Source organism: Abramis brama (genome assembly GCF_963993115.1).
Source record: "Abramis brama genome assembly, chromosome: 8".
NCBI classification, from domain to species: Eukaryota; Metazoa; Chordata; class Actinopteri; order Cypriniformes; family Leuciscidae; genus Abramis; species Abramis brama.
Window position 1 is genome coordinate 12,604,908 of NC_139970.1, and position 14,257 is coordinate 12,619,164.

At 38.6% G+C, this 14,257-nt stretch overlaps 1 protein-coding gene across 3 annotated transcripts in view; it reads right to left on the bottom strand.

Annotated features, from left to right (window-relative positions):
• The window catches only part of kalrna (kalirin RhoGEF kinase a), a 246,202-nt gene that overhangs the window by 16,295 nt on the left and 215,650 nt on the right, over positions 1-14,257 (bottom strand). The window contains exons 37-49 of one of the 3 annotated variants that reach the window (XM_084123060.1): positions 12,667-12,762; positions 11,176-11,291; positions 9,144-9,210; positions 8,681-8,784; positions 8,532-8,601; positions 8,341-8,427; positions 6,454-6,546; positions 6,317-6,367; positions 6,063-6,140; positions 3,953-4,138; positions 3,234-3,405; positions 2,912-3,132; positions 517-770 (exon numbers count right to left, since the gene is read on the bottom strand). In XM_084123060.1, coding sequence (XP_083979186.1) covers positions 517-770; positions 2,912-3,132; positions 3,234-3,405; positions 3,953-4,138; positions 6,063-6,140; positions 6,317-6,367; positions 6,454-6,546; positions 8,341-8,427; positions 8,532-8,601; positions 8,681-8,784; positions 9,144-9,210; positions 11,176-11,291; positions 12,667-12,762 — 1,595 coding nt within the window. Of the gene's footprint in view, positions 1-516; positions 774-2,911; positions 3,133-3,233; positions 3,406-3,952; positions 4,139-6,062; positions 6,141-6,316; positions 6,368-6,453; positions 6,547-8,340; positions 8,428-8,531; positions 8,602-8,680; positions 8,785-9,143; positions 9,211-11,175; positions 11,292-12,666; positions 12,763-14,257 lie in introns of all 3 variants that reach the window. The other 2 variants (XM_084123059.1, XM_084123061.1) reach the window with 2 other exon arrangements.

Below are 14,257 nucleotides of genomic sequence, written 5' to 3' on the forward strand. Positions count from 1 at the left end.
AAGTCTATACAAAAATACAAATACTTAAAACAAATACACAATCTATAAAAAATTGCCATAGACAACAGTATATGTTCTCCGCCAGGAGAAACAGGCCAAATCCTTCAGACGGCCTTCCTTTCACTTTTTCTTTTTTCTTTTCACACACACACACACAGACAAAAAGAAAAATCATATCAACAAAAAAACAACGAAAATGGTGTTAGCAACTGAAATAAGTGTCCAGACGTGTCCATTTCCACACTGATGTAAGATTCTTGGCAAATCCTCAGTCTACAAAATAACAACGACGTGCTTCGCTAAAGTCCTTTCAACGTTTATCTGTTTGTTTTTAACTTCTAGCCCAGAAAAAAAGCTCAAGAAGAAAATCAAATCTTCCCGTGCAAAATGGTCCAAAGCATCCGGGTTAGTTCCAACAGAATGGGGTGGGGGAGGGTGTTCAAAAACGGGCGTGCAGTTTAAGAAAAAATAATAAAAATCCAATCATAGTTCCAGTTAGTATTGACTGACACTTACTTGATGTTTGAGTCTGCAGCAGTGTCTATGAGGGGTTTAGTGAGGGGGCCCAAGATGTGTCCCGGGACCCAGCCCTCCGCAGCTGGTGATTGGCTGTTAGCGGGTCGAAACACCAGGTACATGTTCTGCTGGTTCGTGGCCAGTATCTGCACTGTCTCACCCTGCGTGACACAGATCTCGTTCTCTTTCAGTGCGTTATAGTCCTGAGTCACCATCAAGGAGGACGACGTTCCGTTACAGCCCACACCGTCAAACTGCTGTGGGAAAGACAACACACACACAAAAAAGACATATATGGTTAAAACACTTAATATGTCAACCGAACCTTAATCTTCAGGAGTTAAGAACACTAACGCATCTTTTAAAGGATGCTTAGGTTATCGAGTTGTGTAATGCAAAGCACATGCTGAATGTTCAGTGGGTTGTTTCTCAAATGTCAAGGATGACAAGCTTCCCACTGAGGGACAGTACATTTCTAGACACTGGACAACAGTGCGTGTGTCAGTAATACTGATGAATACTGTGGGACTATGGAAACTATGAACATCCTGTCAAACACTTTCACTTTAACCTCTATGAGGTGTGAAATGCTATGAATTGTGATTTATATTACTGCGTGAAGTCAACATGAAATAGTATTTGCAGACCATTTTCACAATCTAATTTCAAGAATATTTCAAAAGTGTATTTTGACAGTAAGTGGGGGTGTAACATGAGGACGTTTGCATGCGTTTCATTTTTAAGAAGACTTTTTGTCCTCGTAAAACTAATCAAAATGTCATAACTGTATCTTCTCTCTGGTGACCAATGCAGGATTTCTCCAATCATTTCTTCTGTTTAAACCCGCCCCTGCAAGCTGGTTTTGATAATCCGTTACACTTGGATGTGCGTCACAATACGCAAGAAAAGATATGTCGCTACTTCCATTTCGACTTGTTTCATTTACACTTTCGACTAGTTGACTATTGCGATTTAAAAAACACTTGTGTGCTGATGGGAATGCGTACAATGGAGGTTTCTTTCAGCGGGCAAATGTCCTATCAAGTAAACTGTCAAAATGGGCCAATGGACCATGACGGTCCTTTAGCATCATTTTGGAATATGTGACTAATAGCAGGCGGGGTAGACGCTCTTGTGTACTCTATGAATCAACTGACATCCAAAAATAGTGGATGAGTCAGGCAAATATTCTTAGTAGGGATTTGTGTTTCAACAAATGCAAAGTTTAAAAACATTCCCAGAGCACGCTAAAACGTATGTTACAACTACAGTATGTTAGAGTGAGTTGCAGCAAAAGTTATCAGCGTTCGGTCACAGGAGGGAGAGTCATTTCTGCAAATGTGCATGTAAACCTCACTCCCCTGGCCTCATAAGACGCGCTGACAACTGAAGCTAGCGGCTGCGGTCTTTAGCGCCCTTGTTAGCGCCTGTATCCCATGCCGGAGACGTCAGTTCGAGTGCCAATCTGGGGTGCGTTTCCTAAAAGCATCATTAGCCAACTATGTTCGCAAGTTCCGTTGTTATCAGCATAGTTCAGCGAGTCTGTGTTTCCAGAAAACATAGTTCTAACTAACATTTGCACACAGCATCGTAAAGTTGTGTGGTTGGAACGACAGCTCTCGAGCTGTGGTTAGAAGCAGAGTTTCTTGTTTGCATGACATGTGGACTCAATAAATCCTTACCTTGAGCCAAATAAGCAAGCTGACATTCCGTACAATCGGTGTCTTTTATTTAAAATACATACAAATGTAATTTACGTCTTTTAGTTTGTCAAGAGATTTAAAGCGTTGTTTTTGAAGTGCGCATGTGCTCTAGTACGTAAGAACAAGCCTGAAAATTCAGAATATTGAATCTGGAAATAACTGAGAAAAATTAGAAATAGTCCTCAGATGCCATGTCTGTAATTTATAGCAAAACATCTAGCATTAATTCGATCTCAAACAGATTCATTAAAAGTAGTTATTACTCCATCACCTGCGTGACATCATTAACCAAGGTGGTTGAACGACCAGTTTGCGACACTATGGTTTTGGGAAACAGTCGTGACTAGCTAGTTGATTTCTTCAACGATGCATCATACTATGGTAGTTAAGCAGCAAGTTAAGTCGTTGTAAGGAAAACGCGACCCGCTCGGTTACATTTGGTGCCGTGACCCGGATGGGAGTGAGGTTTTGGGAGGGGAGTGTAACGTAGGCCAGTTAGAGCTGTGCGTGTAAGCCTCACTCCCCTGGTCTCATAAGGCGCGCTAGCGACTGACGCTAGATGCTGTGGTCTTTAGCGTCCTTGTTAGCACGCCCGCCTCCCATGCCGGAGACGCCAGTTTGAATCCAGCTCGGAGATTCATGAGCCACTATCAACTGTTTGTTTAATGTTAGCAGAGGTGCTGTGTCCTCACCCTTTGGTATCTGTCCGAGTCGTGGCACGGACCACCGTTGGAGGTAGATAGCTTTATCGGGGTGGAGCTCCGTCCAGACAGAGAGGGTTTCTCTGCTCCGAGTGACACAGTGGAGCTGGGCCTGCTGTTGGACTGACCCACTCGCCCACTGCTGGAGGAGTTTCGGGTCAGAGATTGAGAGCCGCTGCGCTCCTTCTGATACTCGATGGGTGACTGCAGAGCTGTAGATACAGTAGATAGATGCACCAATGGTTTCAATAGCTCAACACAAGGAGAGTTCAACAACACATTTATGATTCACATGGACGTGGCATCTTCTTACCTGACAAGAAGTTGCTCTGTAAGTCTAGTAGATCGGTGATATGCTGAACCCAGACCTGTTTGATGTCTGTGTTTGCCGCTTGCAGGGTAAAACGTTCGGATGACCCACGACACCACAGCACAAACTTACACGGATCGTTTTCAACATGCTCTTCCAGGCCGAGGAGGTTCACCTACACACACACACACACACACACACACACACACACACATCATTTTATCCAATCCAACTCGCAACAACACTCATAGAAAGAATATGTATTTTTGTTTGTTTGGTAATGTATTTGCAGTCCGTGTAATAACTTAATTGAATAACTTTAATGAATTCATCAAGTGCACCATCACACGGAGAGAAAGACAGTACTCTTGAAAAACTAACATGTATAATGAATTATTGAGTAATGAGCATCTTACAATGTTTTAGGGGCATTTGTTGTGTCTGTGTATGTGTCACCTTGCTAAGCCCATTTATCATTTGCTCTTTGAAACATAGGTGAATAAAGATGTAATTATATGGTAATGTATTTGCACTTGCAAGTGTCCAATAAACAACTAATTATAAAAAACGAATTAGTACAAAAAAATGTATACTGCATGTATACTGTGCTGATGATAACATTTGCTTCACAAGCATTGTACACATACCCTAGCATACACGTAATATACTTTGGGTTTAAAATAACAGTGAACAAACTCCATGACTAACAGTTGTGCAGTTACCTTGATGCTCTTTTTAAACTGGTATCCTGGTATGGACGAGCCTTTGCGTAAGAGCTCGCTGAAGATGACGATCTGTTCAAACAGGAACACCCTGCGCTCTTTACTGCGGGACAGAACGCCAGAATCCTGCTCCGTCACAAAAAACGTCTCCTGCTGCAAGAGCTTTCCCTGACTCGTCAACTTCCCCTGAAACATACAAACTCATCAGTCTGGGATAGTTAAGGTTTCAATGAACTCAGGTGTTTTAATATATATTCAAGTGAACATTACCAGATGGCACAAAATGGGGAGGACTGTTAAAATGCTACATTTAAAACAGGGTTAAAGGGGTAGTTCACCCTAGAGACCTGCACTGCGCACCTGGAGCGTGTGTAAAGCCCTGGGACACACCAAGCCGATGGTCGGCGACCGGGGATATGTTGGGCCGTTTTCGAACATCGGTCGGCTTAGTTTTTCGGTGTGTTCCTCACCAGTTTTTTTTTTTTTTTTGGCCTGATTCTGCATGTTGAATCACCGTTGCTGCCGTCGTTCAGATAGAGAACTCTGATTGGCTGTTCAGCTTAGCGATCGAGTCAATGCACAAGAATAAAAGTGAGCAAAGAAGTCAAGGCGGTACAGAAAGAAGGCTGTTATAATTTGACGTCATCTTACCTGAGCATTCGAATGCGCAAATATTCTCATAACATGAGCCGAGTGGAATGAAAAACTTGATCAACATGATTGATATTCAAAATGGTTAGCAAAGCGCTGCTTTGTTTATGGTTTGTATATCTGCAGTCCTAGTTTCGGATTTCCTTTGTGAATGATTAAAATAGACTATTGATCCCTGCTGGTTATTTCCTTGCACGTAGGCACAGAACAGCAGTAGTCATTTTGGTGTGTTCAAGCGCGGCTTTTTGGTTCAGACTCAGCTGACGACAGACGACAACACAGTCAGCTTTCGTCGCCTCTACTTCTTTGACGTTGGCTTGGTGTGTCCTGGGCTTTAGGTTGCTGCTGCTTCTGATTACTTTTAGAGGGAAACGCTGCCCATAACTGCTGTTCCAGGATCAGTTTTCTCCATAATAGTTCTGCACGCTCACAAATCCTCTCATTATAACAAACGATGTGTAGACACGATGTAAATAAATGATTCATTGTGTAGTGTAGACCGCTACACTGATTATAACGAAACTTTGTAAGATTGCAATGAACTGAGAGGAGTGACAGCTTTTTAGTGATTATAAAGGGGATCTTTATAATGATTTTATGATCTTTATATGATCTTTGTCATGCCAAATCACGCATGCAGTAACCTATGCTTGCATTTCTGTTCAAATTAACAGTGGTTTGTGAATGTAGATGCTTTAATAACAAATATTTTATTGGGACCGTTTATGCTGGGATGTGTATGTTGTGGCTACATACACATGTAATTTGAAACTATTTCATGGAAAGATCCGTCCCGCGCAGGTCTCTAGTTCACCCAAAAATGAATATTCTGTCATTATTTACTCACTCTCACGTAGTTCCAAACCCATTGGACTTTCGCACATCTACGTACCACAAATAAAGATGTTTTAAGTAAACCTGAGAGATTTCTGTCCCTCCTCTGAAAGTCTGTTCCACCAAAACTTTGATGCTTTAAAAAGTCCATAAAGACATTGTAAAAGTGATCCATATGAATTGAGCAGTTTAATCAAAGTCTTCTAAAGAGTTCACTTTATATGATTAACAGAATTAATTTTGGCATTTAAACACAAACATTAATCAACGCACATAGAGTACATAAAATATGATAAATGAAATCTCTACCATACTTGCTTGACGAACAAGAACAAACCTCATTGGTGTAAACCTCATGTTATGAGCAAGCATGTTTGAGCTTCCATTTACCATATCTGATGAGCTCTATGTATGTGCCAAATCTTGACAAGCGTCTCAGGTTTCATTAAAATATCTTCATTTGTTTTTTAAAGATGAACAAGAGTCTTAAGGTTAGGAACAACATGAGGGTGAGTAATTGACGACAGAAGAACACCCCTTAATCACAGTAAAATAACTGTAAGCTTGAACAATGTCTGTTTGATGAAATTTAAGTACGAGTAAAGTGAAGCTGTTATCAGAATACCTCATATCCCTGCAGTCTTCCCAGATTCATCATGTCATTGCACAGCTTGGGCACCTGGGACATCAGGTCTACTGCTTTCTGTTACAGAGAAAACCAACAAAAACCTGTATGACCATTGGGCTTGAATATAAACTGCTTCAGCTTTTTGAATTTCAAATTTTTTTTTTTTTACAAATATCTAAAATCACCTAATTTTATGATTGACCATTTAAAAAAAAAAAAAAGGCAAGTAATCACTTTAGCTTAATTCTTACCTCTATATCCTGACAATCCAACCCTGCCTTGATGCTGTACTTCAAGAAGTCCTTAAGCAATTAAAGAAATTATATACATTAATAAAACTTTATTACTGGTATCAATCGCAGCATCAAATACTTCTTTTCTATTGTACCTTTAATAAAAGTTGGTATTTAGTAATTCTCTGAATGGGTTTAATGAGAAAATCACTGATGCCCAGTCTCGAGCTGACGTCTTGCTGAATCCCCTGTGAGCCAAAACAGACACAAGAATATAAACTTGTAATGATTAATTGTTTTTTTTATTTTTTTTTATTTTACAGAGTGCTGCAGAAACGAGTCAGAAAACCTGGAAACAAGATGGCATTTTTTGAACTTCTGGATGCATCATCTCAAAGTCAGTGAGTTTTTGGAATGTTTTTTTGGTAAATGCTTGATATAAGGTCTGTGGTTGACACCAATTTACATTTCATGTTTCTGTGTCTTGAAAAAGGCGTTTGCAAACAAGTGGCTAAATGGGACTACAGAGGTTGTCAGGGACATTAAATGTCATCAAGCCGAAAAAGAAAATTCATCTACTCACTAGTCCGCTTTTACAGCCTCATTGTGTTTGTACTCATGCTCTTTTTCTAACTCAAAATTTCCAAATTGTACATTTTGGAGGCTTAGTGTTGATGTGACGTTGAAGTCACACGGCCGTGGTTTAGTTTGTTTATAGCCTGACTTTAGCTTTTTATTTTTGCCAATTGTATGAAGGCTTCAAAATTCTAAGTTGTTCATTCGTGAAAATTATCTTGATGAACAAAACATGCAAGTATCATAAACTTTTGTTGGTCTCAGAGCTTATTTTCTGCAAAACTGAAATATGGAAAAATGCTATTGGCTTTTTTGTCGAGGGAACCAGGGTGATGCTAATGCCGCCTTCATGTGCCTTGGAAATGTCCTACTTCCCACTTCTGAAGTTCTGATTACAAGATCAGAACTTTAGAAGTTTGTCGCGTTTAAGTGCTTTGTTGTCAAAAAGAATAGGAATCACGGAGGACACCAGGTTTATTCCTTCTTATTTGTGTGTGTGTGTGTGTGTGTGTGTGTGTGTGTGGGGGGGGGGTTATTAATGGCAAAATGTATTGAAGATATTCATTATGAATAAAATATAGTCCCATTCGTTGACAACCATATAAGCATTCACCACGCTATCTAGATAGTCAGCTTGCTTACGATTCTGGAATTTCATTCAAATACAGGCTATTTTCACTGTGTTTTGAACATACAAAATGCTTCAAATGGTTATTTATATTTGTAAATATGCACTACTTTAATGACAAGACAAGGTGATGTAGCTGTTGTGGAGAAAGCTAATGAAGAAATACCAGTCATAGTTCTCCATTCCACCATGTTTAAGGTTTATGGCCCACCCAACTCAGAAACTCTGGTATCAAAATTATCTCCAAGTTTCCCAGAAGTAAATATCACATGCAAGGGTGTTCATGTCCAATTTATGACCATGGGCGTTTTCACACCTGTAGATAATTTGCTTTGTTTCAAAACAATGATTAAAATTGTTACAATGTTGCAATTTCTTCTTGGTTGAGTTAATACGAGTCAAGTGCGAATAAACTCTCTGATTGTGGCTTTCTTTGTAGCGGCCATTATTTTACTTTATAATTTTAGCAAGAATCAAGGCTTCGTCTGTATTTTAATGTGTTTTGGACAGTTCTGAAATATGTTCGTCCAACCAAATTTCAATAATGCAAGGTTAACCCATGATTCACTTTGAGAGGCATTAGCAAAACAAACACTGCTGCTTTTCATGCAACGTACTGTACGTAATTACCCATCATATAAAGTGATACAGCCTGGTTCTCTGGATCTGAGTGCAATTGCCATGTTCATGAGAAAATGCACCAGGTTCCGAAACAAACGCCATAAAACTGGTATTTACAATAATTCTGATAGCATGTGAAGAAAGCATAACTTTTGGTTTGGTCTACAAAAATACACCAGCCCTGTCGCACTCTCTATTGCAGTAAAATGTGTCTTACCTCAAAGTATGAATCGTATTCTGCAACGATGTATTCAGATTTGGGTTTGTTCTGGCAGTAAACCACATACATGTGCAGCCTTCTCTCCTACACACACATAAACAGGAAAAACACTTCATGAGCACATACTGTATAACCTCATGACCTTTACACTGTTAGAGCATCAGACCTGATGTCAGTCACATACTTACATGTTTACTGAACAGCTCAGGCAGTTTTTCTTGATCTTCAAGACATTTTTCCAGTTCACCAACAAAAAAACTTCAGAAAGCAATATTAACATAGAATTAGTTGAATTTCAGTAATTTTCCAATAAGAGGAGCTTATGCGAGACACTTACTCTTTGTGCCAGTCGTAGATTTGGTGAATGTTTCCAAAGACGATCTTATCTTTTCCTTTCATATTATCAGGAATTCCTTTCTCCTCTATTCTCTTCATAAACCCCTTTAGAAAATCATTTCATATTCATATGAGTCACCACCCAAAACACACAAAGTTGATAAAAGCAACAGTAATTCACATGTCCGTCTACAGCGGTTGTAAATTATGATAAATGAACACTGTGATGATTGCACATCCAATCAAGTAAATACAGAAACACTGATGATGTAATGAAAATGCAAATGAGAAATAAGGAATATGCAAATGGTTTTTTGATATGTTCAGACAGACAGAACAAAGTCAAATGAAGAAGGATAAACGACACTAGAGTGCTTTAAGATGATATTTTCATGCTAAAGCCAAAGTATACCTTTAGTCACAGCACTGTATTATTACGGTGTGTTATACTGTGATGTTCTTACCTCAACCACGATACCCAAATCTTTCACGTAGTCTTTTTCTGTCTGGATTAATTCATTCAGAACAAACCTACAACAGAAAAAACAAACAAACAAAAAAAGTTATTAAAGATTTTTGAACAATGACAAAACAACTAATCTAAAAAATGTGTGTCAGGTAAAGGCGCATCACACTTCCCTTTTGAGGATGTTACAGAACGATAGAGAAAAATTTGAATAAAAAGATAAAATGCCTACAACGGATTAACTTCCCCATAAATGGCATTGGATCTTTAATGAGAGCCTTATCATTCAGAGAGATGCTTTCTCAATACTTCCTGCTACACTGAACCCAGCTCTCGTGGCTCTAAAAGACTCAACTGCCTTAGATGTAACCAGAGTTTTTGCTCTTCGCTAACATTAGTTACAGTAGGGAAAAAAATATTTTTTGCACTGGTGATTAATTGACTGACTGACTGACTTATTCATATGTTTGTTTCATGACGGAACTTACCGAACATACAAAACAATGCTGTGTTCTGTGCTAAATGCGCTCGTTGTACAGGTGTGTGCTTCGCTACATATGATGCTATTTTGACCAGCTAAGAGTTTATAAAATGATTAAAGGAGTCAACACAGCATCAGGAATCCCTCCGTCACACACACAAATGAAGATCAGACGCGGTTCTGATGTCTGAACCAAACTGTGATGGGCAACATCACGACTATGATGAGAAAAAACAGGTATGCTTGAGCACTCCGTCCTTTTTTTGTGACATCATGTCCTGTTTTTAGTTTGTTTACATGTCTTTGGTCCGTGTTGCATTCATATTTCATTCGAACCGTGCCAGAGATTGTTTGTAAGCGGACAGAGGCCCATATTTTCAGCGTTCTTGGTCCTCTTGTTTGGTGCGCACTAGGGTTCATTTTAATCGAACCAAACATGCCAATTAACAAGATTAATTTTTCCCTACAAAAGCATTTTAAAACATGTAAAATGCAATGCCAGGAGTTCTGTGCAGACTTTAGGGCTTTAGTTAACCCTGGGTCATTCTAAAAAACGTGTAAATGGGGTTATCGTGCTTCATTTCACACTGCTCATAATTAACCCGGGGTTAACAATCAATCTTGGGTTTTCATAAACTGCCTTTTAACAGTACATTCATAAACTCTGGGTTAATGTTATTTGCATATTTGCTGTTTCGTTGTCATTGATTGGATGAATGCTGAACAGGATCTATTTATATAAAGGCTCTGGCATTGCACATCCTCATATTATATATTGCCAACTGTGTGTATTATCAAGTTTATCCTGAATGGAATGAAATATAATAGTCAACATTTGAAGTGGATAAAACAAGTTCATCAAAGTTGTCCTAAGACAAGAACTGGCATTGCTCAAAATTCATGCATCACTTTGATGAAAGGTTTTGATCCACTTCAAATGTTGACTACTATAGTAAGAATGCAACGGTCTCTTCTTCACTCCAATTTTCTGTCACCGTATGACATTTATCCCCTCAAACGCTGAATCTAGCTCAGCATTTCCATGACAGTCCAAAGCACATGAATATGAGGCACGTGATTGGCTGCCGGTTGCTAAGCATCGTGACATTCTAACACCACTTCATTTCACTCTCTACATGTTTGTCACCACAATAACAGCACAAAAGTGATAGTCAGCAGCTCCAGAGCAGGGTTAGGGCTAATCCCACTTCTAAATGACAAGTGTGAAAAGTACCAGAGGTTAAGAGAGGGGTTTAGAACGACAATAATCTGGGGTTAAGCGCAGTGTGAAAAGCCCCTTTGAGTAAGAACACATGAGTAATATAATGGCTTAATGCCAATCTGGGAGCCCAACTATATAAATAAAAAAAGAATGAAAAAGAAATATTTAAAACTAATAAATAAAGGGGGATTTTTACATTACATTAGCAGCAGGAACTAGACCCCACAAACACCAGTGATTTGGCCACTGTGACCTGGAATCAGACCTGTACTGTTTTGTGGATTTACTCCAAGAACAACCCAAGAGTGTAGAGCTTGTGTCTCTTACATTCGTCCACGCAGTGCTTTGGCTTTCTGCTCCAGCTCAGGGTTTCTGGGTGGCAAGGGGCTTTGCTCCGCTGGGTTCACGGAGCTGAATCCTGGGTATGATCCTGGCTCCAGCGTCTACAGACAAACACAATTACAAGAGACTCCAGTCAGTTTGACAGTCTGTATATGGAAATGCCAGGCCTGATGTGGGAGAACAAACACAGCAATTGAACGGTTTATGTGTGACACGGCCCTAAACTTCATCACCATCAGAGCTGCTCAAGAGATTCAGAGGGGAGAAAAGCACCACTTTTCTCTTTTTAAACCACATTTAATGTTTTAGAATACCTCTAAAACAGGTTCCAGATCAAGTTCTGGAGGTGCTCGATCCACATTTGTGCTGTGGAACAAATTAAAGGAATAATTTGTGTGCAAAACAAGTCAAGCTCAATCAATAGCATTTGTGACATAATGGTGACCAATTTTTTAACATATCCCTCAGGTTTTTATTTTATTTTATATATCTTTAGCAACTTAGGTACTAAGAAGTGAATAAGGTAAATTTGTAAAAAAAATAAAAATAATTAAGTAGTTACATTAAATCTTCTGATAAAACTTGTATTATTTGAGCTGTAAAACTGTTTTAGGACAACAAAGTCGTAAAATTGGATATTAACTTAACTTTACACAGAAAAGCTTAGTAAAACCATTTCCCCCCACACTAAAATCACGAAAAAACAACAACAAAAAAACCTAAATAAATAAATCAAATGTGATATATATGTATATATATGTATATCACACACATTTTTTTTAACATTGAGTATTTTAACATTAATGGATTGGCTCCATTCACTTACATAGTAAGTGCCTCATTAAAATACAGATTTTAGCTGCTTTAAAAGAAAAAGAGGAACAAGTTGAAATACATTTTTGCAGTAAATCAACAAGATGCAACAAATGCTGTCGATTGAGCTTAACTTGTACTGAACTAGGAATATTCAACTAAAAAAATACAGGTGTGGAAAAACAATGTAATCTAATAATCTCATAGCCTAACATGTGACCCAATCAAACCCTAATGTGATTTCTCTGAACACCCGTTTCAGAATCCATCGGAAAGTAGGGACATTTTATACAAACAGCAGCTTTAAGGGGAACTGAATCTTTGAGTAGATCAAACTGATGTCCAATGACAGAAACATGCTCTTAAACACAATGACAGCACGACACAGCACAGATTAGCATGTTAACAACCAAACCAAATGAGGTCAAGTGCAGGAGTGCAGAAATATTAACACAATAAACAGAGCCACACAAACCAAAAGACACATTTCAGCACATTCACGTTTTATTGGTGCATGTGAGACTAATGCAGATGATCTCAGTATGCTCAAGAGTTAGTGATTGTCTTAGAGCAAGAGAAAACAGAAAGGAAAAGAGGAAAACCAGGAGGTTAGCGGACCGAATCATCCTGCTTGTGCCAGGATGGGTTCAGTGGCACACTTACCATCTTAGTTTTGACCAGTTTTTCTATAGCACTGACAAGCTCAGCAGCGCTGGGGACATCAGCCGAGCTCTGCCGTGAAGCCATCAGCACAGAAGACTACATGACAGCAGGAGGACAGGAGGACAGGAGGAGAGAGAGACATTAGCAGGAGGAAACAACAAGCAGAACAGGAGAGGGAATGCTCGGGATAGCCAGTTCATCAAGCTTTGCTTTGGGGAGAAGAGAAGCAAAGGCCGTGCCAATCTCACACCCGAACATGCCAAACATTTCACCTCCAAGTCAAAAGGAAAAACGAAATATTAGATTTTGCTTTAAGAAAACAGGGCCTACTTTTATGACCATTGAAATTGTTCCATGGTGACATTATGTTCAGGACAATTAATAGTTTCTCCCCAAATGCTCATTGATGTAACACGTACAAATATGTTATGTATATCATTTGAATATCATGATTTATTGCATACACTACTGTTCAAAAGTTTGGGGTCTGTAGGATTGTTTTTATGTTCACCAAGGCTGCATTTATTTGATCAAAGATACAGTAAATACAGCAGTATTTTGACATTTTCTTACTATTTAAATGAACTGTTTTCTATTGCAATATCTTTTAAACTGTAATTTATTCCTGTGATCATCATTACTCCAGTCTTCAGTGTCACATGATCGTTCAGAAATCATTCTGATTTGCTGATTTACATTTCTTGTTACTATTTTATTATATTATTCCTTACTATTACTGTTGAAACCAATTTTGCTGCTTAATATTTTTCAAAAGAACAGCATTTATTTGAAATAAATAATCTTAAATGTCTTTACTGTCACTTTTGTAAGATTTAATGCAAACCTTCTGAATAAAAATGATGATTTCTTTAAAAAAATTAAAATAAAATAAAATACTGACCCCAAAACTTAAAGTTAAAAATTAAAGTAATGGATTATAGTTCAGATAATTTAATAATAATAATAATGGTGATGATAATAATAGTGCTTAATTGTCATAATAATCAATGTTACAATGAATAATAATAATGTCTTCAGTTTCTTTATGATTTTTTTTTTTTTTTTTTGGTTTTAGGGGAAAAAGGCATGAACATGTTATTTGTGAGATTCACCCTGTCCGCCAGCTTTGGGTCATAAACACATTACCACTGCAGTCCCAAGGCACAGCGTGTAAAACAGCCACAGTTGACTGGAACAGTAAAAGTTTCACAATTTAAGCTTCATTGAAACAATAGGGTGGATTTGTGGTTAGTTGACTGAGACAGGGAGCCTCCACCCGAGCAGTTATGGGCGACGTTCACATCAGGGAGGGAAAACTGTGTTAGTAAAGCCACTGTGTGTGGGTGTGTGTGTGTGTGTGTGTATATGTGTGAGAATATGGGGGAGGCAGGTGGAGATAGTTATGAACACATGATGAGTGACACAGTATTTAATGAACCTAAAGGGTTAAAGGGTTAGTTCACACAAAAATTACTCACCCTCATGTCGTTCCAAACCTGTGAGACTTTCATTCATCTTCAGAACACAAATGAAGATCTTTATAATGGAATCTGAAAGATTTCTATCCTTCCAATGACAGCTATGCAACTAC